This window comes from Melanotaenia boesemani, chromosome 2, assembly GCF_017639745.1.
Source record: "Melanotaenia boesemani isolate fMelBoe1 chromosome 2, fMelBoe1.pri, whole genome shotgun sequence".
Lineage (NCBI taxonomy): Eukaryota > Metazoa > Chordata > Actinopteri > Atheriniformes > Melanotaeniidae > Melanotaenia > Melanotaenia boesemani.
The window spans coordinates 27,187,627-27,213,419 of NC_055683.1; the positions used below are offsets into that span (position 1 = coordinate 27,187,627).

At 41.7% G+C, this 25,793-nt stretch overlaps 1 protein-coding gene across 2 annotated transcripts in view; it reads left to right on the forward strand.

Annotated features, from left to right (window-relative positions):
- The window catches only part of sdk2a (sidekick cell adhesion molecule 2a), an 84,649-nt gene that overhangs the window by 42,486 nt on the left and 16,370 nt on the right, over positions 1-25,793 (forward strand). For both annotated transcript variants that reach the window (XM_042004966.1, XM_042004973.1), the window contains exons 2-21: positions 6,835-6,997; positions 8,451-8,557; positions 8,804-8,951; positions 11,222-11,355; positions 15,021-15,132; positions 15,550-15,740; positions 15,904-15,987; positions 16,114-16,308; positions 16,807-16,923; positions 17,206-17,373; positions 17,758-17,860; positions 18,630-18,806; positions 19,063-19,199; positions 19,892-20,039; positions 21,196-21,336; positions 21,694-21,875; positions 24,630-24,745; positions 24,939-25,134; positions 25,226-25,324; positions 25,447-25,638. In XM_042004966.1, coding sequence (XP_041860900.1) covers positions 6,835-6,997; positions 8,451-8,557; positions 8,804-8,951; positions 11,222-11,355; positions 15,021-15,132; positions 15,550-15,740; positions 15,904-15,987; positions 16,114-16,308; positions 16,807-16,923; positions 17,206-17,373; positions 17,758-17,860; positions 18,630-18,806; positions 19,063-19,199; positions 19,892-20,039; positions 21,196-21,336; positions 21,694-21,875; positions 24,630-24,745; positions 24,939-25,134; positions 25,226-25,324; positions 25,447-25,638 — 2,910 coding nt within the window. The remainder of the gene's footprint in view (positions 1-6,834; positions 6,998-8,450; positions 8,558-8,803; positions 8,952-11,221; positions 11,356-15,020; positions 15,133-15,549; positions 15,741-15,903; positions 15,988-16,113; positions 16,309-16,806; positions 16,924-17,205; positions 17,374-17,757; positions 17,861-18,629; positions 18,807-19,062; positions 19,200-19,891; positions 20,040-21,195; positions 21,337-21,693; positions 21,876-24,629; positions 24,746-24,938; positions 25,135-25,225; positions 25,325-25,446; positions 25,639-25,793) is intronic.

Below are 25,793 nucleotides of genomic sequence, written 5' to 3' on the forward strand. Positions count from 1 at the left end.
CAAAGACGAACAAGCAGCAAACAGGTTTTGGTAATGTCAAGAGAAAAGATGACTCTAAATAACTAAAACTCTATCTATATGTTAATGATGGTAGGAGGGGGAAAAAAGATGCTCTTTCTTTTCAGTGCATCAAGCAATTAAATCAAGGCCTGTCTAACAGCTACATCTTCACAGAGCTACCCACAGGTCCCAGGATGGACAGGCAACACAGCGTTGCAGGTGCAACTGATTATCTCCATCTCAGCGCGTGTGAAATAACGTTCCCCCACCATACCATTCACTAATTAGGATCTAATTATCCAGCCTAGTGTAAACAATCAAGGCAGATGGCATTACGCATGGTATTAACTCTAATGACCCAGGGCCTCGTGGAATTCACATTTCAGCGCGTTTGTTTATTTTATTTATTTATTCTGTTAGTCTTTGCCCTACTTTCCAAATTCACTTAGGCCTCTTTCTAGTCCTCTCATGCCTTGAGTAAAAGCTTACTGGTGTTCTTCTCAATCTTTTTTTTTTGCTTCATGTTATTTATCTATTTTCTGCTGCTTTCTTGATTTGTTTTTCTTAAACAATGTCAATTAAATGTCACAAAGATCAAATGGATATTTTTTCCACCATATTTTCTTCCACAGCTGCTACCACCTGTATCCTCCCCACTGAAAAGAGAACAGAGGAAACTCAGGAGGAGACCTGTGATCTGGCACTCAAACCTTTACTTCTTCTCCCAGACCGTTGAAGCTGTCTTTCACACCTGGGAAATAACACTATAATGCCAGTCACTAAACCAGGGTGGAAGCTTGGATCATTTCCTATAGTCTTCTACTCATACGAGCTTTCCAAACTGCACATCCTTAACACAGAGATTTTTCATATATCTAATCCTTAGAAAGCAAGAATAGGCTTGATGTGTTGGTTCCAAGACTATATTCACTGTTCTCACGACTGCCACCAGACATAAATCTTATTTGTGTGCCACAAAGTCTGACAAGAATCCCTGCTTTATCTTTCGCAAAGCTACTTTGTGACTACTCCTTGATGATTAAAGACATAACTTTCTTACATCTAGCTACAGTTGTTCAGCTATGGTTTTTGCTGCTGCTCATCGGACAGGACTAAGCCGGCTAGAGACTAGATGCTGCATAGGGCGTGTAATGGTGGCTGTGGGTGTGCGAGGTCTCATTAATTGAGGCCGGGCCTTGTGCCTGTGCTCCTCTGTGTGCTGTGCTCTCTGCCAGAAGCTGGACTTGCTAATTAGGCTTCTGGATATCACAGACATGTCCCTTGGTGTGCAATACAATACACTGCTACAGCTTCGGAGAATGTGAGAGCAGGACTAACAGATAGACAATTGAGACTCAGGAGTTGTGCGTAAAGATGGAGAGACATCTTGGCAGAGAGCTCAGAGGAAAGGGACATGGAGAGTAAAAGTGTGTGAGATGAGATGACAGCTGATGAGAGGGCATGGAGAGAGTATATGAAAACTACTGTATTGGGAGAGATCAAGGCTGCTGAGGAAGAGCAAGTGCCACAACATCCACAGAGGAAAGTGTTTTTGTGATGGGAAAATACGAAAAAAGAAAAGAAAAAGTCAGAATAGAAAGAGAAAATAAAGAGGATCAAATCAAAAAGAGGAAGATAGTTTGAGACAGGCAGAGTGTAGTTGAGAGGTAGGACAGCGTTCACAGCAGAATCGATGTAAACAGGTAAGAATTCCACACAGAACCAGTGTGTGTGTTTGAGTATGCGCACGACTGAATTTGTCTTGGCTGCCTGCTGGACTGTGTGTCCAGATAATTCTATCTGCTGCCCATTGACTGGCCTCCTGCTCTGTCTTCACTCCTAATTAAATCTCCATTTGTTGGCTGGATGCTACAGTACAGCTTCTAATTGTGTTGCTGTAGCCTCATGTAGACACACAGGCACACCTAAACATGCACACACACAAGCCCTGCAGCGAGTGGAATACCCAGACACATCACTGAGGTACATTACACCTCAATTAATCTCATCAATTACACATCAATTAACCCATGGCAATCCACTAAACACAGCTGAGATGCAGGCAGTATTTCATCTGCATCGACCCGAGGACTTTTCTGCAACATCAAAGCAGATGAAGCATCAAAAAGAAAAACATTTTTAATGACTTAACATAAAACATCCATATTCCTTCTTCATTTATTCATCTCAGCAGAAAGCATGAATGTATGAAAATCTATATTGCCAGAACAGAGATACAAAAGTTCTTCTACAATGCATCCCGAATGGTCAACAAGCATGATTTAGAGCATATAAATACAGCTGGGGGGACCGCTGGGATACATCACACTGTGATAGACGGGCACTCACATAAAGCATGCAGATGCTGATCCATGGGCCATTTGTGCAAATGAATCTAGGGGTACATAGCGACTCTCCATCTCCCCACCATGTCTTCAGGCCTGGCCTGCTTGTTTGACTTCTCTTGTAATGGGTCACTTCACCTTGCTGTCTGTTGTTGGAGGACACCCCCTCACTTGTTTAATTTTTCTTTCTGCACATCTCAGTTTGTCATATCACCCTGCCTCTCCATCATTTCTCAATCTCTCTTTGTTTTAACCATTAAACCCGGCATTTCCCTCACCATCTGTTTTACTGTCACTCCCTTTTCCTCCTCTCTGTCTTCTCTTGTTCACCCCATTTCCTAATCCATCCTTTCATGTCACCCTCTTTTCTGACTCACCTACGAGATGGAGTGTAAATCGGTACCTGCTGTCACGGTGACAGCAGCTTGTGATCAGCCTGACCTTCAGAACAGACTGTTTTCATGGGGAGAGGTATATATTTTCTGTGGTTTAAAAATGTTTAAATGTTCTCATTTCAACTTTTAAGTAACAAATGAACAAAGAGGATAACATGTTGGTATGAGAGTGCTTCCCTCTTGTAAGAGTGTATTCATAAGGGAATCATCAGATTTCAAGATGCTTTTAAGCCCCTCTGTCCACCCTTCAACCCTCACGCTTTCACCAACCCATTACTAGGCCAAGGTCGCTGCCATGACAGTTGCATAACCCCCATCAGAGATGCTAACCGTGACCTATCTTACAGGTTAAAGACCAATTGGAGAGGCTAAATGACAACTCTACATTTTCCTGGATGACATTACACACTGTAGGGTAAATTGGAGTGGGCCAGTGAAGCAGAAAAGTCACTGTATGTGCATGAATATGTGTGTACAAAAAGAGCTGGAGAAAATGGGTTACATTGCAGAATGAGAGGAGGATAGTGAAAGAGTAAGAGTGGATAAGAAGAGACCTTCAAATGTTAAAGCAGGCAGGGCCTCCACTGTCCACCATTGTTGAATCTCAGTGATACAGTGCCAAGTACCCACTAGGATGTGGTTACAAAGGCTCAAACACAGGTGCCCGAGGATTAAACAGAGGGCAGGAAGAGTTCCCTGTTGCTAAAGTTCAACTGGGGTTGGAAGGTGAAACACAAAATAAGCATGAGGAAAAAAATACGAGACAAAAGCTGAATGTGAACACCGTGTGTGTGATTGCATGCCAGCATGGTGCAGCAGAGAACACAATGGGCTTTGGTACATAAAGCTGCCCCAGTGCCTGTGGTCTTTGTCTCACAGCCATTAAAATTCTGTACATGCAGCAGGGGACCCGACTGGAGTCGTGCCACCATTCAACCTCAGCTGTCAGGTTAGAATAAGGTGTTTTTATATCTGTAGTGAATGGGCTGCCGTAGCACAGATTGGCTGTTGGGGGCAGCCGCTGTGCACAGCAGTCACATTAAAATCCCTCCCGGTCCTCCTATGTACGTTTTGGTCTTCACTAGATTTGCCGACTCATTTGGCTTTCATCTCTGGTCATAGTGCTGCAGTTTCTGGTCCAGAGGGACTGCCCTCTAGCTTTCCATCTGGATGTGAAGACAGCGGGTACTGCCATGCATCTGCCAAATCAACACTTTCTCTGTGTTCTTCACTGGAAAGGAGGATGCAGCATTTCTGTCTCCCTTTCTGCTGCCTTTCTTGAGGGAAAAAAGCCAGTTTTACTTTCTTACAGCACAGTCAGCTGTGATGAGATAAACACATGCTGTCTAGCCAGGATACATATTGCTGTTCATTGAGGAATTGCATGTCTTTAAGCATGTGCATGTGGTGTGCATAGACTTGTTTTAATTAAGTGAAGTCTGAGTGTTCTTAAAGGAAATGTCACCTGAGACTAATTCTGCATTAAAACAGCAGAGAAGAACCTGACACATTAGTGACTGAAGAATGGCAGTTTACAATGAACCACTCCGTATATTCCAACAGAACTTTTTCCTCTGCATGATCCATATGTATGTAAACATTTGCATCTGCATGAGCAAAAATAGACAGATTCTTTGCCTTGACACATGCGTACATATTGTATATATTCATATGTATGAATTTTTCTGCTATGGCTGACAACATAAAAAGAAGTAATCCCTCCACTGAAATATCACTCTGTGCCTACTACAAGTACAAACTTGGTTCAACAAAGTTTTGACTTTAGTGTTTCACTGTGAATATCACAAACACAGTGAGGGAGAGAAGAATCAGAATCAGGGTCAGATAAGAGTTTTTCTGTTGGAAACACATTAGTTCCCAGAGGCGATTGCACAGAGAAATTGGTCCTGTCTTGTTGTAGCAGTAAATACTGTTGATGTCTGTGGTCTTTCTTCTCAGAGTTTTAAAATAGTGAATCTTTTTAGGTAGGTGCTACTGGGGCTTGGACCTGGGCTTAAAAGTATGGAAGTTGATTACGAGCTGTTCCATGATGTTAAGCAATTGACTTTTCTTTCTCTTCAGCTAGCTATGTGCATGAGATAATACACTTTGCTCTAAATGTGAAGCTGGTCACAAGTGTCAGAGATAAGTAATGTCCAGGGAATCACAATCAGGTTTCATTTGAATGGCTCATCTGAGGCAGAAAGGAGTGTGATCATATGAGCTGCACCATAGCAGGTAACCACAGTGGTAATTACAGGGCACTTAATTCCCTGTTCCACAATTTCACATCAGTAAGTTGATTTTATGTGTATTCCTTACCTCAGACGATCGATGTGAGCCTAGGTTTTTGCATGTGCAGGTCTCTAATGGGGGCTCATAGATAGATCAGCACCATTAGGTACAGAGAGCTGCCAAACTTGGTGATTGAACCTGTGTTTTTTTGTTCAGTTTTTTTTTTAGCCATAAGTAAATGTTTTTAAATTGTGCATATGTGTGTGTGGTATGTAGGTGTGGGTCTTTGTATCAGCGAGTGTGTTTGCATTCATCAAGTACAAATGCATTTACTAGTGGATGGAATTACAGCAAAGCCACCACTCCAGCAGCTTGTACCTGGGGAAAATAGGGATGTCTCCTACATTTGGGCTCAGGGAAGGATCAGTTTCAAGTGCCTGTTGGGTTTGATAGTATTTGTTTTTGAGAAGTCCATGTGAGAGTGGTAGACAAGAAAGATTAACCAGGGAGGGGAGTATTACTAGTATCAAACAAAACATTTAAGACTTTTTGAAACCAAAAGTCAGGTGATAGTTGTTTTTGACCTTTTTCTGAGTGGTGTGATAGAAAGGAGAATAGGCTGCAGATAGGCTTTGTAAGCGATGATAAAAAAAATGTGTGTTCTGTTATATATCTTTGTCCCTTACACGCATGACTGCCTATGTGAAACAAAGGTCCACAGTCATTCTTTTATTTACAGTTTCAGTCGGGCTCAATTTTCTGTGTCCCCTTCCCTGCTCGGCAAGGCTGCCCCCACATTCACCCAGTCCCACAACACTATCCTCTGCCTCTGCTCTCATAAATCTTGGCTGTAAACATGCGTATGGGTACGGAAAGCAAAGAGGGTACCGGTGATCCACTATGAGAGGGAGTCAGCTGGTGTTGCAGATTTAGAACCAGTCATGCTTCGGGCATTGGCGACTTGCTGCAACTATTAATACAGACTTTAATTAGCCCGCCACAAACACTGGCACAATTGGCTCTGTGTCGCCCGTGGCTGGTGAGGCAGACAGATCAATAGGTCTGATCATGCCTTTTTCATCAGCTCAAATGAAAGCACTTTGTCTCCAAACTCAGCCCTGGACTTTGAGTATCACCTCAAAGGGTTTTTGTAGCTGCAGTGGCTGTGTGCAGTGTTGCGGATGGGGCCTGTATAATCTGGCTGCATTAGGGAACTATAAAGATAAATGAAGGGAAGCACAGAGCATAACTCATCCTGTCAGAGAAGGGGGTTTAAGATGGGGAAACTTTGTGTTTTCTAAAGTAACCCCTACCACCGCTACCTCCAATGGCTTCCTAGTTTTTCACTTTTTCCTCATCTAATTTGCTTGCGTTCCATTTTTCTTTTTATTGCTGTATTTTCCTCCCTCTGCTTTGTCTGTTCCTGCTCTGCTCCTCTCCATCTCTATCTTCCCCCCGTCCTCTTTTAGTGGTTTTGAGGTATGGAAGTGTTCATTTACACTTCTTCTTCAACACAAATTGCTCATCCACCTCTCTGCCAGCACATTTCAATTTAGAATAAAAGAGTAAGCTGCTTTCACCGTAGCAACTCATTTCATGTGCTTTTTGGCAATATTTTCTGTTGACCTTCGAGTTTCCAATCAATGCAAAAGAAAAATGGAAATGGCTTGTTTTCAGCCCTCATTTCTTGTGAAGAGCTGAAATTGTGATGTGAGTCTTCTCAAAGGAAGACTTACATCTTCCCTCATAGATTCCATTTTTACTAACAACCCCCACTCAGTGCTTCACTCTTACTCACTATTCACGCTTTTATTTCCTTTGCGTCACTCTGCGTCTTTTTTCCCCCCTCCCCCTTCCAGTGGATGATGTACCACCTTATTTCAAGATGGAGCCTCCTCAGACCCAGGTTCATTTGGAGGGAAACCGCCTGGTCCTGACCTGCATGGCTGAGGGCAGCTGGCCCCTGGAATTCAAATGGATCTACAATGGCAGTGAGCTTACACGTTTCTCCTTGGAATACAGGTGAGGAATGCAACCTTCCACAGCCACTGCTGATTCTATTATCTTTTCTTTTATTCATCAACTGTAATTATTCCACCACAGGAGGACATTTTAACAGCATTTAATTGTAACTAATAGCACAATTGCTCATTTTTATTCATATTCCAGACTCATTTCCATGGATTTATTCAGCACTGATTTGGCTGCATATCTCCCTTGAAAGCTAACATGTTGTGTTCAGGGAATTACAAAATTATTCTGATTTGTATCTCACACTATTCATCATTCAAAGATTGTGTGAGCAGATAACATGCCTTTTCACTCCTCTCTTGCAGTTTGTTGAAGCTATGATTATTGTAATAGAATTACATTTTTTATCATCTTGTACAGTGTAGGAATTCTACTTTGCTCTGTGAGCAGGAAGATGCTGTTTCGCATACAGCAGAGTTTTTCTGGACTTGTCATATTACATATTTCAGAATCTGAACACAGTGGTGGAGAATTCTTCTAACATTGTCAATTGTGGCCAATGAAAGCTTCATTCTGTGCTAACATGGACTGTCTGTGTGTCCCAGCAAGTCACAGTTGCAGTTTGTGGTAAAAGTCGTCTTCTATCCTGTTTTAGTCCTTTTTTAAGGACTTTATTCACAGTCTGACCAGAGCACTAGACATGGACTGATAGTCTCTCAGGTGGGATTGTCTGATTGCTATCACTGCTATCTCACAAACACACTCACACAGCAACCCTTCCTTGACTTTTTTCACCCTCTTTCCCATCTTTCCACCTCTCTTGTTTTCTCCTTCTCTCCCTGTCTTTTCTGAGCAATTGGCTGTTCTCACGTGACTTGGTCTCAGGGTCTGCCTTGCAGGCCAGCCCTCTGCTTATTATTCTCCACCAGCCCTGATCAAAGAGGAGAACTGGAATCCATTTAATCAGACGCCCCACACACATCCTACCACGTCCGAATTGCAGTGTATGGAGAACGCGACTGTTAGAGATGCCACACTTCTAAGTGGCTGTAGCAAACTAAGCTTTTGGGTTATCTAGCAAGCCTTTCACACACACCATTACACATGAATGTATGTCAGATAGACAGAGCTGTGGTTGTCTGGAACATGTGACAGGTGCTGGTATGATCTGATTGAACTGACTGAAGATTCAGGATAACAAGGGGGATTTGTGAGTCCTGCCAGTCAGGAACTCAGCTTTGTATGTGTGAAACATACACTCTCCTTTCTGCAGTTTACTATCTAACACATTAGCACCAATTCATGCGTCAGCAGCGCACTGTTATATTTTCAGACATTTGTGTTTTAAGTGGAATGCCATTCAAGCTGAGTTTCAGATGTCCAGTGAAACATCTTAATTTATTTAGCATCCTTAGTGTGGGTGATAAAAGCGCCAAGATGAAAAATGCTGCTGTCTGTCATGTTTATGATGACTAATTGCACTACTATTTTGTGTGCCCATTAGGTATCTGATCACCTCACTGGACCGATCCCATGCTGGCCACTATCGTTGTATTGTGAGAAACAGAGTGGGTGCTATAATGCAGTGCAGTACTGAAGTGCAGGTTGCCTGTAAGTGTTGTTTTCTTTCTTTCTTTTATTCTTTTTTTTTATGCAACTGGCAGATTAATGGGAGGATACTTTTTTTGTGAAAGCACAGCCTGCTGATTAGTTTAACTGAAGTAGGATATTAATGACAATAATAACTCTTCATTTTCATCCTTTTATTAGCATAGGTTTTCCTCTGGTACTTACTTTTCATTTATTGTTGTGGTCTTTTTCATGGTCTCTCTTTCATTTAATGTTTATGTCTGCTAGATATAAGGGGGTTTGTGGAGGGTGAGAGGTCTCAAACTGTATCCCAGGGTGAGGGAGCCCTCATCCATGCACCACGGATACACAGCTTCCCCAGGCCCCAGATCACCTGGTTCAGAGATGGGCGTAAGATTCCCTCAAGCAGTCGTATGTAAGTCTACATTCAACCCAGCTCAGTGTGTTTGAGAGGAGTAAAGCATGTGTATCTAACATATGTGTGTGTGTGTGTGTGCCTGTCTGAGCTTGTACTTTCATATAGAAGTTGCTGGCTATCGCTGGGCAGCTGAAGCAGAATTTCTTTCACTTCAGAGAAGAGAAGACTGAGAAGTTCAATACTGCTCACAGATTTTCTCCAATTCCCCTTCTCGCCATGAGTGAAATTTAGCAGAATAGTTGATGAGCACATGTTGGTGCAGGCCTTGTGTTCATCACTGAATCACCTCTCAGTGATAAAGCGGGTTATTATATCTCCCCTATTGACTTTGCGGGCGGAATGATTGAAGGGTAGAGATAGATCAGGCAGCAGGGGAACCAATTAGACAAAATTGGACAAAATGCCTCAATTGATGATATGACTGACTGACAGCTCTCACCCCTGGTTGGATTTGTGAACGTGCATGTGTATGTGTGCAAATGTGCATGTGGTAAGAATCTGTCTGAAGATGGGTACATACATTGGGGGATTCGGCGGGTGACTGAATCTACATGAGCCATGCTCAGTTTGGGAGTCAAGGTGTGGTGCTATATTGTATGTTAGTTGGATTTACGCCTGTTCAGATATGCAATTTTCCTGAGGCGACTATGAAGGTAATCACCTGAGATTAATTTTGCCATCCAGACAAAAAGAGGTAGGCAGAACATAACTCTTCAGAAACCACCTCCTCATTTATAATTCAGCAGCCAGCTGTACTATGTCATAGCTGTTATATACACTTTCACCCTGAGTTGTGTGCTCTTGCTTGAGGCGTAGATTTTTGCATGCGTCATCTGCCTCCAGACCTGAAAAAAAACTAATAAGAAAAAAATGGCAGTATCTTCCTGCAGACCTTAAAAAACATAATAATAATTATTATTACTATTATTATTTTATTTATTTATTTTATTATTATTATTGTTATTATTATAAAATGGCAGTAAAAGCACTTACAGATATTAAAAAAAGAAAAATGCACCCCCCCCCCCCCCCCCCCCCCCCTCATGCATTTTCGACCAGTAGCTACATGGCTGACTCTCATCAGCAGTGAAGCTGTGAAACTTTGCTCTGTGACGATGAGAGGCGCTGGCAGGACACTCTGCATTTATCGCTTGTTTGCTTGCTTTGTGTCACGCCACATCGATATTCACAGGTGTGCGCGCATATTGGTGTTTGTGTGTCTGTTGACTCTGTCAGAGCTGCGGCTCCTAATTGTCCAGGAGTGTTTATCCCACACCGATCAAGCAGATGGTGACAGATATAAGAAGAGTCTAATCTGGCTGCATGCTTAGCGTCAACTCTCATTTAATAGGCACTTCACAAACATCTTGGACTATCAGCTTAACAGGCATTCCGTCCTTGCAGAGACTGCTGTGCCACAGCAGTTACTGAAAGGATTGTAAAGGATGGCTTTAAAGTTGAGAGGCAGTTTCAAGTATATAAAATGTTGTAGTTGTTTTTGGCATTTTCCATGCAGCTTTGTACAATTATAATAAATGTAAATAAAAATGGTAAAAAAATAAAAAATCCACCCAAGGTAATTTAGGACAATGCAATTTTATTTCCTTTATACACTGAAGGAGGTTGCCCAAAGATGAACTGTAATGGATTCTGACCATGACTTTAATGGTGCAAATAAAATTCTAAGAAAGATATCCATGTTTATCAGTTTGACAATGTTGTCACAGGACTAATTAATTTCTTTTCATGCAGATAAAATGCCATCTTAGCAAATGGCCAAGTGTATCCATGAACAAAACATATACAGCATCATTGTGCAAAAGTCCCCAAGGTTATAGAAAAATTAAAATGACAGAGGACTTTGTGCTCGACTCTACAAACACTACAAAATAGGAGGCAAACCTCTGAGCTATAATCAGACACTACAGTACATTGTAGATGAAAGCGCTTGTAAAAAAAATGTCTTTGTGTGCTTCTTTTTAGACATAATTTATGTGCATGCTCATGTGTCAGTTTACCCTCAGGATATATTGACTGTAATAAACAACTAGTCACTGGTTTAATGATCTGAGTTGTTCTGTGTTTGTGTGTGTGGATGCATACTTGATTTTTGTGTGTGTTTGGAGACAAATTGTAGAATTTGATTGAGGAGGTTTAAATCCTTGTTTGCTTTATTTGAGGCTGCACTAAGTGTAACGTGGACTTGCATGCAGTATTATGGTGTATTTAAAATGTGACTTATTGAAGTTTGTGTGTGTTCACATCAGTGCCATCACCCTGGACAACACGCTGGTAATCCTGTCCACAGTGGCACCAGATGCAGGACGTTACTATGCCCAAGCAGTCAACGATAAGAATGGGGAGAACAAAACCAGTCAGCCTGTCACGCTCACAGTGGAGAGTAAGTAGCCATGAAAGCACACTCAGATATACCTGCATACATATGCATGTTAGCCACCCACACAGTGAAAGACAGATCAACAGCAGATTGTTTTTGGCTTTGAAAATGTCATTTAAACAGTTTTATTCTCATGTGAGCACATGCATATTCATTCCACACACCAGCTCAACAACAGGTGTCTCAGCTGCAGGCAATAGGAACAGAGATAGCGCCCTCTACTGGCAGGCATTCTCATCATGTTCAATAGACTTGTTCAATAGACTTGTCCTGGTCCTCAGCAGCCACTGCCCTGCATGTTTTAGATGTTTCTGTACTTCCTTATCCAGCTCCAGCACACCATGGCTTATTAACAGATTTACAAAGAACTTGAAGAGGAATTCAGCTGATCTGAATCAGGTGTGTTGGAGCCGGGAAACATCTGAAACATGCAGGGAAGTGTGCCTTTAGGACCAGAATTGAGAAACACTGCTTTAGAACATCAGCGACCTACAGCACAAAGTCGCCCTTTTGTTCTGCAGTCCTCGTCTAACCCCTGGCTTTAGCAGTAAATTACAACCACAAGCTGAGCCCAGGAAGCACCTGTCAGACTGGCTGAGGGCACAGGTCCATAACATGGACCTTCAGTTTAACTGCATCCCACAAATATCTGATTTATGAAAATGACACTGAGGAAGCAGGGAATGATTAAACAAACATTCACCCACTCAAATAAACACATTAGATTAGAAGGTCGGCCTCACTTTAAAACAAACATGTTCACAACTTCAAATGATATTTCGCATTGCTGGCACAACATGTTTACAAGTCAGATCATTAAAGTTTAACTGAAGCTTCCACATCTACCCACCTACTGTCACCTTTTATCTGAACATAGTCACGCAAAGTCTCCCACTTCTCTTACTTTCATTAGTACAATTTTCTCTGCTTACCTCTAGCAGCCAATTAAAGGAGCCACTAAACCTGTTTTCTAGCTATTTGCTTATAAGGGCAATATTTCTGAGTATGTTCAAAACACTTGGTGATCACTGGAACTCCTTTGTGATATTTATATTTTAGGGATTTTAACTGTTTGAGTAAGATTTTAAGCAGCTTGTATGAGAAACTGCATATTCTTGAAAGCACCTTCATGCATCTGCTTCTCAAATCTTTAATGCAGTATTTGTAATTCAGCAGTCATTGCGCATGACATAGCAATCTGCTGGGAGTAGATATCACTGAATTTCACCAAATCTGACCTTGCAGATCACGCGGTTGTGTTTTGCATCTGAAAGTCAATAAGGTTTTCAGAGCTGCATTTGTTCATTTTAGCATTTCTGTGGAGAATAGACACAAAAAAAAGACAGCAGAGGGAGCTTCTTGTTCTTAAGAGAGCATACAAATGAGACAGAGCTGAGTGCAACAGGAAATAGTAAACTGACATTGGCTAATGCTTCAAGTAGCCAGACACAGGGTTGTTCTTGTTGTTGTTGTTTTTTTTTTTATTCTTTAGCTTGTGAAATATACCAGATATGACTCTGTTTTACATTTGTTTTTGGACAGCAACAGATGTAAACAATGCTGTGATATTAGTAGTGAGAATTTGTTATGCAGGTCAGCATGATGTTTACTGTGTGCATTTAATTAGAAGATTACACAGTTGAGGTATTCTCAACACTGGGAGTTTATGAGCTGCAATACATTAATTAGTTTTTGGCAGGAACCAATCATGTCTTTCGGAAAAGAAAAAGACTTGGATTCTCATTTTTTCCTGCACAAACAGATCACATTCTCAATCAAACATCATGTGTTATTTAGTTTAACGAACTTGTTTAGTTTGTGTATTTTCACACATCTCTACCACTTCAAATAGATTACTGGCAATAATGACTCTGTATACAAGCAGCTTCTACACTCAAGAAAAGACGTTATCACATTTTCAACAGCTTCAGCATGACTGTGTCATGAGACCTAATGAATAAATCCTTCAAATATATCCATTCCTATATTATAACAAACCATCAATCTTTAAATCAGTTCACTTCTTCAATCATTTCTCCCTCTCTTCACTCCTTTAAAACCCCTTGCCAATCAAGTTCCACAAAATACCACTCATTAATTAGGCAAAGAAAAAAATCACATAGATCAGCCAAATTCTGCAATCTTACACACTAGCCAATAACTTCTGACCCAAGTGATTCAGATTTTTCCTCATAAACCCCATGGACTGAGGCAAATCATTGCACCGTGTTTAATTTCTTCTTATTGAACTCCCCTAATGCTCTGACAGGAAGCTTTTCTGCATGGATTTATTAGTCTTCTCCATGCTGATTATTAATAATGTCAACATCACCCTCAATATGATGCTTGTACTATCATGATGAAACGGTTTTATGCCGAAGTGTAGAGGAATTTTAAGTTGACTCACGTGTCACAGAATGAATGTTTCAGTACCACAGACTTTACTTGTCGTCTGCATCTTTGACTTGACTTGTCATTTCAGAAGTTTAATTGCTGTGTTTCATCTACCATTCTTGACAGTAATGAATTTTAATGCAGTGTTTAAACACTCTGTGATGCCATTTTGAATTGGCTTTTGGAATGGAAATCTTTGAGCTTTCGGGGTTCATTTAAATATTTTGATTTTGGGATATTAAATGAGCTCTGACAATGTGGCATCAAAATGCCATAAACATATACTTTTTTGTCTTTATCTTTTTACTACATGCTGATCAGAGGAAACTGCATGATTTCTTGCAACTATCTCGATCTAAATTAGCAGTTTTGAACAGTTTACATTAAAAATGGCTCACTGTGAAACTTCTATACTCCTTTCATATTAATTTATATGTGTAGCATGACAATTTATGCTATAAAAATTGATTCCCTGTTAAAGAGCATTTTAGGGAACATATTGTATGTGTAGCTGGTGACTTGAATACAAAAATCAAATAGGAAATTCACTCTAACAGCAGTAATCAGATTCAGAAGGTCAGCCTCAACATTGAGGCGGTGTTTGCAAAGGAAGCTTTGTCATAATACTGATGAAATTCTTAAATAAGTTGTGAAAAGCAGAGCTTTACAATAGGATGGTGCAAAATAACAATGATAGTAATATTATAAACTTGATTAGGAACCTTATTAGCCTAAGCTGGCCCTCACAATTGATCACCCACAAGCCCACTGCCACACAATACACACATATAACACACCATAAACGCACAATCACTCAAACACATACAAGTTCACAAGCCCGTACCTATCCACCGGGGAGGTGGTGGAAAATGAGATCAGATTCAGAGAGAGATCACTGATTGAGGGCAGTGAATCGATGGATGGCTGGAGGCTCCGTGAAACCCGCGAGTGATGGTGCTGCATTTAATCGTCTTTTGTGTTTGTCTCAATTATGTTACATAATGGTCTCTAACACCTGGGCTAACACCTTGCTCAGGAAAATGCTGTGTGGACCAGAAAAAGGATCTGAAGTAAAGACGCTGGTGTTAATAGTTGGGTTATAGTATGCTAGCTACCTGCTGGTGATAGTGACAGATTGTCAGTCTCTGTGTAAGGATCTAGTCATGCTCAGCTGACTATATCAAGCAGATGCGCAGGCTTAATCAGAGGGTGGTGTGCAGTTATAGATTGGTTTCACTTTTTGTGCTTTGTGTGTATGTGTGTGTATGTAATAGATGTGGGAGGACCGGCAGACCCCATTGCCCCCTCCATCATCATCCCCCCAAAGAACACCAGTGTAACAGTGGGAAGAAACGAAGCTGTCATGGAGTGTGTTGCTAATGCAAGGTAAGTGTTCACACACAGATCGTACGAAGGTACTGAGGCTAAGACATGCAAATACACACAGACACACATTATCAAAGCACCCCCACCTTCATTCATCACCTCGTCTGATATTTGGAGATTTAAATGAGTTTTGAAATCTTTTGTTTGAACCTGAACGAAAAGTGTTTTGCACATCTCTCGTTTTGTACCTCTCCTCCATTCTTTCCTTTGATTCAAGGCTTCACTCTGTTCCCCCTTCTCACACATTTTGAATTCTGACTATTATCTTCAATTCAAAGACTTAATCAGAATGACAGATGTATCCCATTTCACCCTCAATAATCTTTAACCTTGAAACAGAATATAATTCTGTATTAAAACCACGTTCTCTATCTCTTGCTCCCTTTTACTCCTTTTCATCTTTTCTTTCTCGTCTAGACCCCTAGTCAAAATGACTATTACTTGGAGGAAAGACGGGGTGGTGGTGAATACAGGCATCCGAGATTTTGGCCGTAGACTGGTCATCAGTTTGCCAGCAGTCAGCGACAGTGGCTACTATGAGTGTGAGGCGTCACTCCGCAGTAGCAGCGTCCCCTCAGTCACAGCTGGGGCCTACCTGCATGTTCTCGGTAATAAACACAGAGCTTACATTTAAACTGTGCACAGAGCAGACTGGTCTTACCTCAGCTGCTTTCATGTGCAGTGCTAGACTATTTTCCATCACTTTGGTACATTTTTTTTTTTTTTGTTGTTGTAATGGCATGCTGACTGTTTTTTGTTTCCTTAAAACAGAATATCCTCTTTTCACAAAAGAGCCGCCAAGTCACATCACCGCAGAAATGGAGAAGGTGGTGGATATCCCCTGTCAGGCACGAGGTCTGTCATGTTTATGTTTCACTGTGTTACTGCATGAGTGAAACAGCATGAAAACATGAAAAAATACAAAAAAAAAAATACTTTAAGAGTCACAGTGACTAAATAAATCCTCTCCTTCCTCCACAGGAACGCCGCAGCCAGACATAGTCTGGTATAAAGATGCCGTACCCATCAGCCCAGTGAAGATCCCCAGGTACAGGGTGTTGGTAGGAGGCAGCCTACAGATCAATGGTCTCCTACCAGATGACACAGGGATGTTTCAGTGTTTTGCCCGCAATCTTGCGGGAGAGATCCAGACAAACACCTATCTAGCTGTAACAAGTATGTCCCCTTTAAAATTTGAAATTTTGGGCTATCCCTATGTCTCCTACTTAATTCTGCTCTTCTCTCCTTCTCTGTTTCCTCTCTCTTTTTTCTACTCTTAAATCCTTTCCTCTTGTCTTATTTCTAATCCTCTTTTGTCCCTTTCCTTTTTTCCTCCTACACCAATCTATCTGCAGTGTATATCTCTTTGTGGTGACACATTTGTCACCTTGGATGCTCGGGCAATTATTGCCTGTTTTTGAATCAGAGAATGAGGAGGAGAGGCAGAAAGATGAAGGTGCCTTGTCAGAGTCTCAGAGCTGTCGCTGAGAATGAGACCTGACAGCTGCCCCTTTTGTCAAGACTATTAGGCTCTCAGCTGCCGCCTGCTTTATTAGAGTGAAAGCTGTTTATGTCTCTCATTATCACCTCTGTCTCACCTGATTTAGTTTGAACTTATGCATGATTCTGTGTGTGTGTGTGTGTGTGTGTGTGTGTGTGGCTGACCCCACTCAGGTATTGCTCCCAACATCACCGCTGGCCCCTCTGACAGCGCAGTGATTGACGGCATGTCAGTTATTCTGCATTGTGAGACCTCAGGAGCTCCACGGCCAGCCATCACCTGGCAGAAAGGTGCGTGGGCTAACAGCACGACATTCTTGGGGGGTGGTTATTATACTGCATTGACTTGCTGAAGTAGGACAAGAGTCGTGAAAAAAAAGATAAAGGAATTCAGAATATTAATATCTTCAAACAAGCTTTACTTCTTTCCTCTCACAGCTGTATTCCCTGCTGTTTGTTTTCCCTGACATTTCTCCACTGCCCTAATCTCTCTTTTGCCTGTCCCACCACCTCCTCCCCTTTCTCCCCTGCCCACCTTCCCATACCATCAATCACTTCTGCCCTTCCCTGCAGGTGAACGTGTCTTGGCCAGTGGCTCGGTCCAGCAGCCTAGGTTTACCCTGCTGGAGTCGGGCAGCTTGCTCATTAGCCCCTCCCACCTGTCTGATGCTGGGACCTACACCTGCATGGCCAGTAACTCAAGGGGCATTGATGAGGCCTCGGCTGACATAGTGGTCTGGGGTAAGATCAATGGAAAATTGACTGCACAAAATAAATTACTACAAACTAAGAAAACTAGACAAAACCTTCGGCAAACGTCAAATCAAATTCAATAAAGAGAAATTTTCTTTTGTAATCCATGACATGTTTACTAATAAAAGCAGGACATGGTGTAGCAAGTTCCTGAGGGCCATTTTCAAGACACTGTTGCTGTAGTTGTAGAGCTAATACATCTATTTATTGTGAATAACTCCACATTGCCAGTCCTTGAAAACACCTATTGAGAATGCTGCATTGATTTATCCATTTTCAGAAAGACACTGTGTAAAAGATGAAAGTCCACTAAGCTCCTTTCAACCATTCATAGTTTCTGAATAAGTGTTTCTGGGTGGGGGGGGTTTACAGCACGAACTCGCATCACTAAACCACCACAAGACCAGAGTGTCATCAAAGGAACTAAGGCTGTTATGACCTGCAGTGTGACCCATGATCCCAGCGTCACTGTAAGGTAATCTGAATTTTTGGCTTTTTTTTTGTGTCTGTTATGAACAATTGGAATAAATTTCTGACATCAACACCAGCCTGGAAAACAAGCTTGGATATCAGAGCTGGGCCTAATTAGTTTATGAAATCTGCAAGAGTGTTTTTCCACTCTCGGAGAAGATTGTGAAGCTCTGAGTCAGATTGAGGAGTTAATTCACGGTCTTCCCTCACTCCTCACACAATCTTGAGCATGATAGAGAGTGTGCACATGCGTCTGTCTCAGAGGGAGTCAAATGATGTCTTTGGAGCCCAGTGATTAGAGTGCCTGTCACCTGTGGGCCTGCGACATTGATCAGATTGTGGGGTAAACAGATGAATATGTAAACAGCGTAATAACCTCAGACAGCGCCTTTAATTAAATGCAACACAGAGGAGATTAGCCGGAGAGTCTGAATAGTTGCAATTAATCACTGGAGCTCTCAGTATGTGCATGCCTATGTGCATGTGTATGAGCGATCATAAGTGTAGGTGGGTGTATGACAATAAGTTTAAATGCATGAAAGGTTCTGTACTGTATGTGTTCCAGACAGAGATGCTTTTTAGATTCAAATCACTTTGTTATCTGCTTCACAAGGCTTTTCATCAGTGTCAGCAGCTCTTGTGTTTGGTGTATGAATTGACACGCGGCAAACAGATTTACTGTCACTAATACTCTGGAGTAAAGAGTGTTGTGTAAAGTGAGTGTGTGTGGCTGTTTGTGTAACCAACTCACAAACTCATGCACACACCTTCAGGTATGTGTGGGAAAAGAGTGGCTCCGTGATCGATGTGAATGCATCGCCCCGCCTGCGCCTGGATCCAGATGGGACCCTGCACATCTCCCAGACGTGGTCGGGTGACATTGGTACATACACCTGCAGGGTAACCTCAGTGGGTGGCAACGACTCCCGCAGTGCCCATCTCCGAGTCAGGTCTGCACATCTGCCTCATGTCTTCTCAATATCTTATCTCACTGTCTGTATTTTCTTTCTTTTCCTCTCATATTTAAGTCTGTCCGGGCCATTATGGATACATGTTTTCCCCACTGTTCCATCACTTTTCTCCTCATTAATCCATCAAGTACTTCTAATATTTACAATGCAAGGCTCTTAGGTTGGATGTTATTTGGTCCCTCCCTTGTCTAATTCTGTTTCTCTATCTTCCATTCTCTCATGTATGCGCAAACAGACAGCTGCCCCATGCTCCAGAAAACCCAGTGGCAGTTCTAAGCACCACAGAAAAGAGGGCCATCAACCTCACATGGGCCCAGGCATTTGATGGCAACAGCCCCCTGATCCGCTACATCCTGGAGGTCTCAGAAAACAGTGAGTTTTCACCAGATTCACCATTAACAAAGAAAGCTTTTGCATTTTGCTGTTTCCTTTGGTTAGTGATTTTCAACACATTGTTGCTTCTTTATACTCCTTGTATGCATTCATTTACAGCCCCTCTTATTATATTACATTTCTTTTCAGTCCTTTAAATTGGCTCTTGCATTCTCTCATACCTTCTAAAATCAGTATAACTCAATTGCCCCACCTGTGGGCTTCCTTACAAATGATCTAGGGAACTAAATTGTGTCAGTGTCCAAGGCTCTTATCTTCTGTTTCACTAGATAAAATCAAAGAAGTGGGAATGTTTTCACCCAGAGAGAGTAAATTGTTCAACCATTTCTCATTTAAGCTCAGGCTAACTGAGAAGATGACAACTCATTAAAAGGAAAATGAATCTGAGGATGCAGATGGGATCTGAGTTTTGGATAATTGAATTGCAATCTGATTTTTAGGGGGAGTCCATACAGAATAAATGGGTTGTTTTTATCAGTCACTGCAATTTTATTACTGAAAATGAAACAATGCTGTGGAACGATAACCAGAAATAACACTGAATTTAGATTTGCGTTTGCCAGTGCTGAAGAGATTTTTTTCTGAGGGATTTCAATGTCCTCACGAGGCCATTAAACATTCAGTAGCTTTTGCTCAAAGCTATATCTTTACACTTGTCTTCTCTGTCTTAGATGCCCCGTGGACGGTGCTGCTGGCCAACATTGAGCCTGAGTCCACCGGGGTGACTGTCGGTGGCCTTATCCCGGCACGTTCGTACCAGTTCCGCCTGTGTGCCGTCAATGACGTAGGCAGAGGCCAGTTCAGCAAAGAGACAGATCGGTGGGTGCTGCAGTTATCTGCTCTGTGTCTGTTGTGTGTTAAAAATATCGCTTTTTAAAGTTAATGTGTACCATGGCTATGAAAAAAGTGTGGCCCTTTGAGGGCTTTGATTGCTTTGGAACAACCCGTTCTCTCCCTCTCATCTTGGCAGTTCAATAGAAAATCCTGTAAGTCCACTTTTTGGTGTTCACTCCTGTGGGATTGAGGGAGAGATGCGCTAGCTTCAGGATAGGCCTTCTCAAGATAAAACTCTGAATGAGCTGAAATTGTGCTTTGTGAAGACTTGACGGGTGCGCTGACCCAGCTTCATCTCTCTCCTTCATATTAACTGTCTTTGTGGTACTTCATGAGTAAAATACCGAGAGGCTTTAAAGAGGCAGAGCTCAACAAAGACTTAAATCTCAAGTGATTTCTCCTGAGTAGTGAGACTAAACAGTCATAATCATAAAGGCCATTCCAACACACATTCTAAGGTTATCATCATTCACCTATACATGCTACTTTTTGACCTTGCCGGCACCAGCAAGGGCTTCTTTTTCACCTGCAGCAATGAACTCCTTCAAAGTGAGAGCAACCATGGCCCATCATGCAGCTTTTTCACCACACACTAATTCACTGAATTCCTTTGTGAGTCTGCACAGACAAGAGTGCACCATAGGAGGGTGACTATGTGTCAGTAGGAGCAAGGCTATTCTGAGGCATCTCCTTGGCACACCTCTTTGATCCTAAACACTCTGCTTTATCTCCTCCAGAGGGGCGCTTCGTTATGTTGGAAAGAAATCAAGATGTCATCTTAAATTGACTTAAGGGAGAAGTCTTCCTGGATCTCTATCTCTTGTTCTTTTATATCTTTCCCTCTCTTGCAGTCTCTCCATTGTGCAGCTCCATTTTCACCAGGGCCTCTTTGATCTTTTCCCTGTCACAGCACTCCGTCCCTCTGCGGACTGCAGTATAGAGACTGTGTTTTGGGCAACGAAACAGCCACACTTACTCTAAATTTTCCTTATAGTGTGCTAAAAAATACAAAAGGCAGGCTTTATCATGATGTGACGTCTATGATGAAATGGGATGGAAATATGCAGAAACCAGTGATAATTAATGCATGACTTCAGTCTTTGTCTCGTCTTTTACTCTATCTGCTTTTTTGTTGCTGCAGATTAACTCTCCCTGAGGAGCCTCCCAGTGCTCCCCCTCAGACGGTCATTGCAAGTGGCCGCACCAATCAGTCCATCATGATCCAATGGCAGCCACCACCAGAGAGCCACCAGAACGGTCCTCTCCAAGGCTACATCATCAGGTAAGAAGATTATGACACTTTTTTTTCTGTTTCCAAGGATGAGGCCAGTGCTATTCAAATGTGATAATAGCTGTTATGTCAGCTTCTTTTCTTTGTCTACATTTTGCCTCATTCTTGCTCACTGCTACAGAATAATTGGTGCCAATTAAATAGCTTCCACTCCATTTATCTGATGTCACCTCTTATGTTGTAGCTATTTTATAACTGTTCTGCATGAATTTATTTTTTTTTCCCCCTTTTACCGCCCTCCCTCCCACTCTTTATTCAAAGCCCGTGTCCTAATATTATTCACTGTCTGTATTGTTCTGGTCTTTCTGTGTCCCCTTCCTGTCTATCAATAACTTTCACTGCTGCCAGGTACTGTCTGTCAGGGCTTCCAGTGGACTGTCAGATAAAAAACATCACCAACCCAGACCAGACCAGCCTGCTCCTGGAGGACCTCATCATCTGGACCAACTATGAGATTGAGGTGGCGGCCTACAATGGAGCGGGCAGGGGTACCTTCAGCCACAAAGTCACAGAGTGGACTCTGCAAGGAGGTAAGAGCATCAGACAGGATTAATGTAATACACTCTACAGAAATGGAGTGAGGTTCCATCGGTCTTTGCTTGCAGTGTTTGCCTTTGTGGCAGAAAATTGTTCCTTCAGACCACGGGAAAACTTTGGTTGACCTTTGTTAGATACTTGATTAATCATGTACATAAAATGTTACTCTTGTGGCATACATCTACACACTTAATAAGAAAACTGCTATGATTGACTTCTTTTCTTAAGCCTGGTACACACATAACGATTTTTTTAATCTGGTCGAGACCTCACACATGAAGATAAAAAAATTCAGTTTATATCATAATGTGTGTGGTGTGCTCCAAAAATGTAATCACAGAACAACACACACATAATGATGCTGTCCAGCAACTCATCTACAATCTAGTCCTCCAAGCCGGACAAACGTCGAAACAAAGAAGAAGAAACATAGTAACAACCGGAAAACACAACACACAGCATGGAAGAAGATATATAGGACGAGGGAATGATGGTGGTCTTGTGACTATTGTTAACAGACAAATACAGAAATAAAAAAAATAACAGACTGGAGATAGCGTGAACACGGACTTTATTTACTTCCTTGTTCCCCAGCCAGCTCGCTCTCTGATTGGCTACATTCCGTACCACGTCACCATCCACACAGTCAGAATGCACGAGTTGTCTGCGTTCCTCAGAAATCAACACTGAAATATTGAACATGTTCACTATTCCCAGTTGTTGGCTACGACCCGTTTCGGAGCGGATTGTCGGGACAAATCGGCTCGTAACACACCACAGACCAAATGATAATTGAACAGGGAAATCTCAGGGCATTTGCCGTCCGAGGTCGGGAAGAGGTAAAATCGGAACAAAAACAGCCCAAAAAAACGTTATGTGTGTACCAGGCTTTACTCTTGCCGAGTATAGTAATTAGAACAGACATTGTGCTCACTGTGTCATCGGCATGTCTACTAAGTCAGGTGCTCTGGCTTCCTTAATGCCCTGTTTACTCAAAGATTTCCAGGGGTTTAAAGTCACTGTTTTGCTCATTTCCAAAGGGAATATATCATTTAGATGTCTGGGAATCTTGCTCTTAAAAAATTATATGACTCAACCTTTTTAACCACACAAGCTGAATGTCCATCAATAACCTTGGCTATATATCAAAAGAACAATAGGTTAATCCATGTCTTGTTACAAGAAAATTAAATGGGACAGCATTTTTGGGTGTTTTTTAGGGAAAATTTAATTCATCCATAATGGTAAGTCCTAAATGCTGCAAGTATCTCTATAATATAGGACATAGAGGATGCACTGACTCCCAGATTGATTTTAAATTCCTTTAACCGGTATATAAAGCTTTAAAAGGCTTAACATGCTCATCTCTTTGAATACCTGTCATGTTGAATCCAGTTCACGACGCAAGATCCCTTCATCAGACTCACTAAATATTCTCAAGAGCGCCCATGAAAAAAAATAAATGAATAAATAAATGAAGGTATGCTTTAAATTCCCTGCGTGGTTCCACTTCCTGCTCAATAAAATGTATTCGGCTGGCAGGCTCAGACGTTTTTGATTTCATTATATTTAACAGGTGTATATTATTAGTCTTTTACTCCGGTTTAAAGTGAATATTTTATATGACATTTTATCCCAAGCAAGAGTAAAATTTGCACACAGACATAAACTACAGGCATAAATACAAAATGTTCTGTTGCATATTGCAAGGCACACTTTTAGTGCTCTGCAGTGGGTCTGCAAACTTGCTTTTGTGCAGTTGATTTATCTTTTTTTTTTACAATCATCGCTCTAGATATGCAGCTTCCTTTCTGCATTTCTCTACAGCTCTCTGTATAAACAAATTCAATTTGTACTATTAGTACTATATTAGTCTTACAGTGCTTTGTAAAAAAAACACTCATGGCCAGATGATTAGAAAATTCTTCACACGCTTCAGAAATGATGGATTCTGTCTGGCACTCATTAAAACCTTGGAAACTTTAGCACACTTGTGTGATGCCTGATTAATTAGTCAGTTAATGATCCACATCAGCCAGAGTCAGTTGCATAGACAAATAAACAAATGTTCCACATTTCTGAGGAACAGTAATGTAGCTTTGTTCAATTAGTATAACTATAAAAAGGTATGGCAACATTACAGTTTTATTTCACCCAACCTGCAAAATATAAATAATGATTTCATCATCCACGTCACCGTTGCGAGTAACATCAGGGAGAAAAGCATTCATGTCATCTTGCTCTGCTCTCATTAATTGGATTTTTTCTATCACTCACTCCACTGAACACAGAAAGCAGATCTTCATGTGATTTTAAATACATTCAAAGAGAGTTAAGGGCAACACAGTGACATGGGGACCAATATAAGGCCCATGAGCTTTATCAATGTACAACTCTCCTAACTGTTTTCCGGTGTTACATCAGAATGGCATGCTCGCTTCAAAAGAACTGCTGCAGGGTTTACCTGGAAGCCGCCTGAGGCAACCGCTCTCACACCCCGTTTGATTGGCGTGTTCTTACCTACCCAAATGAGCCAAAATACATGTTCCTTCAGTCTGATTCTCACGCTCTGAATGAGGTTGGCGTAAAAGCACCCCTTGTAGGTTTCAAGTTTTCTCTATCTCATTACCATTCCTTTTTCCTCTCCTTTCCTTTGCTTGTCTGCCTGCGACTCTCCCCTCCCCATTTTCCTCTTTAATCCTCTCCCTTTTTGTATCTGTTGTTTTTTTTCCCCTCCTCTGGATCAGTGCCCACTGTGCCACCAGGAAATGTACAAGCAGAGGCTGTCAACTCCACCACAGTGCGTTTTACCTGGAGTGCCCCGAGCCCTCAGTTTATCAATGGAATCAACCAGGGATATAAGGTGAGCAGCTCCTTTCTGATAGCTGGTGCACTCTAGTGGTCAGTGGCAGAAGGGCAAGTGTAATTAAGAGAAGGAGCTATGTCATTGTCAAACAGATTTTGCTAAAAGCCCAAATTTTCAGAGTGTTATAAGCTTAACAGACCTGAAGAGTTTTCAGTTTTTATGTTTTCTTAAAACATATTTGTATCTCCAGCTCTTGGCCTGGGAACCCAGTCGTGGAAATGAGGTCACTGTTGTAACAGTGCGCCCCAACTTTCAGGACAGTGTTCACGTTGGTTACATTTCTGGCCTTAAAAAGTTCACAGAATACTACACTTCGGTTTTATGCTTCACTACTCCTGGAGATGGACCTCGCAGTCCACCTCAGTGGTTACGCACCCATGAGGACAGTATGTATTAGTGTGTAAGATATTATACAGCATTTGTAGATAATACTTTTCCAGGGTGTTGCTTAACTGCTTGTTTTTGTTGCTTTCATAGCCCCTGGTGCTGTGGGACACCTTAGTTTCACTGACATCTTAGACACCTCACTAAAAGTCAGCTGGAAGGAACCACAAGAGAAAAATGGAGTTCTTACGGGTTAATATAAAAATAAATATTTCATCTTGGCATGTCTCTGCTTCACTCAGTGTTAAAGTTACAAAGCTGAGCTTATTTTAAATGCTAAATTGTTGTGCTGCTTGGTTATTCATATTGTTTAGGATTTCGGATCTCATGGGAGGAGTTCAACAGGACCAACACCAGAGTGACCCATTATTTACCCAACCTCACTCAGGAGTACAAGGTCACCGGGCTCACTGCCCTCACTACCTACACCATTCAGGTGGCAGCCATGACTTCCAAAGGCCAGGGACAGCTTTCTGCTTCCACAATATCCTCTGGTGTACCACCAGGTCAGTGGTCAAATGGAAATATGACCAATTAATTTGAAAATCTATTTGAAAATCCCTGAACAAAGATTTAACCAGAAAAGAGTTTCATTTTGCTGAGTCAGTTGATTTCCACTCAGCAGTCTTCAAAAGCAGTCATGATTTAAGGCTTAATTTTT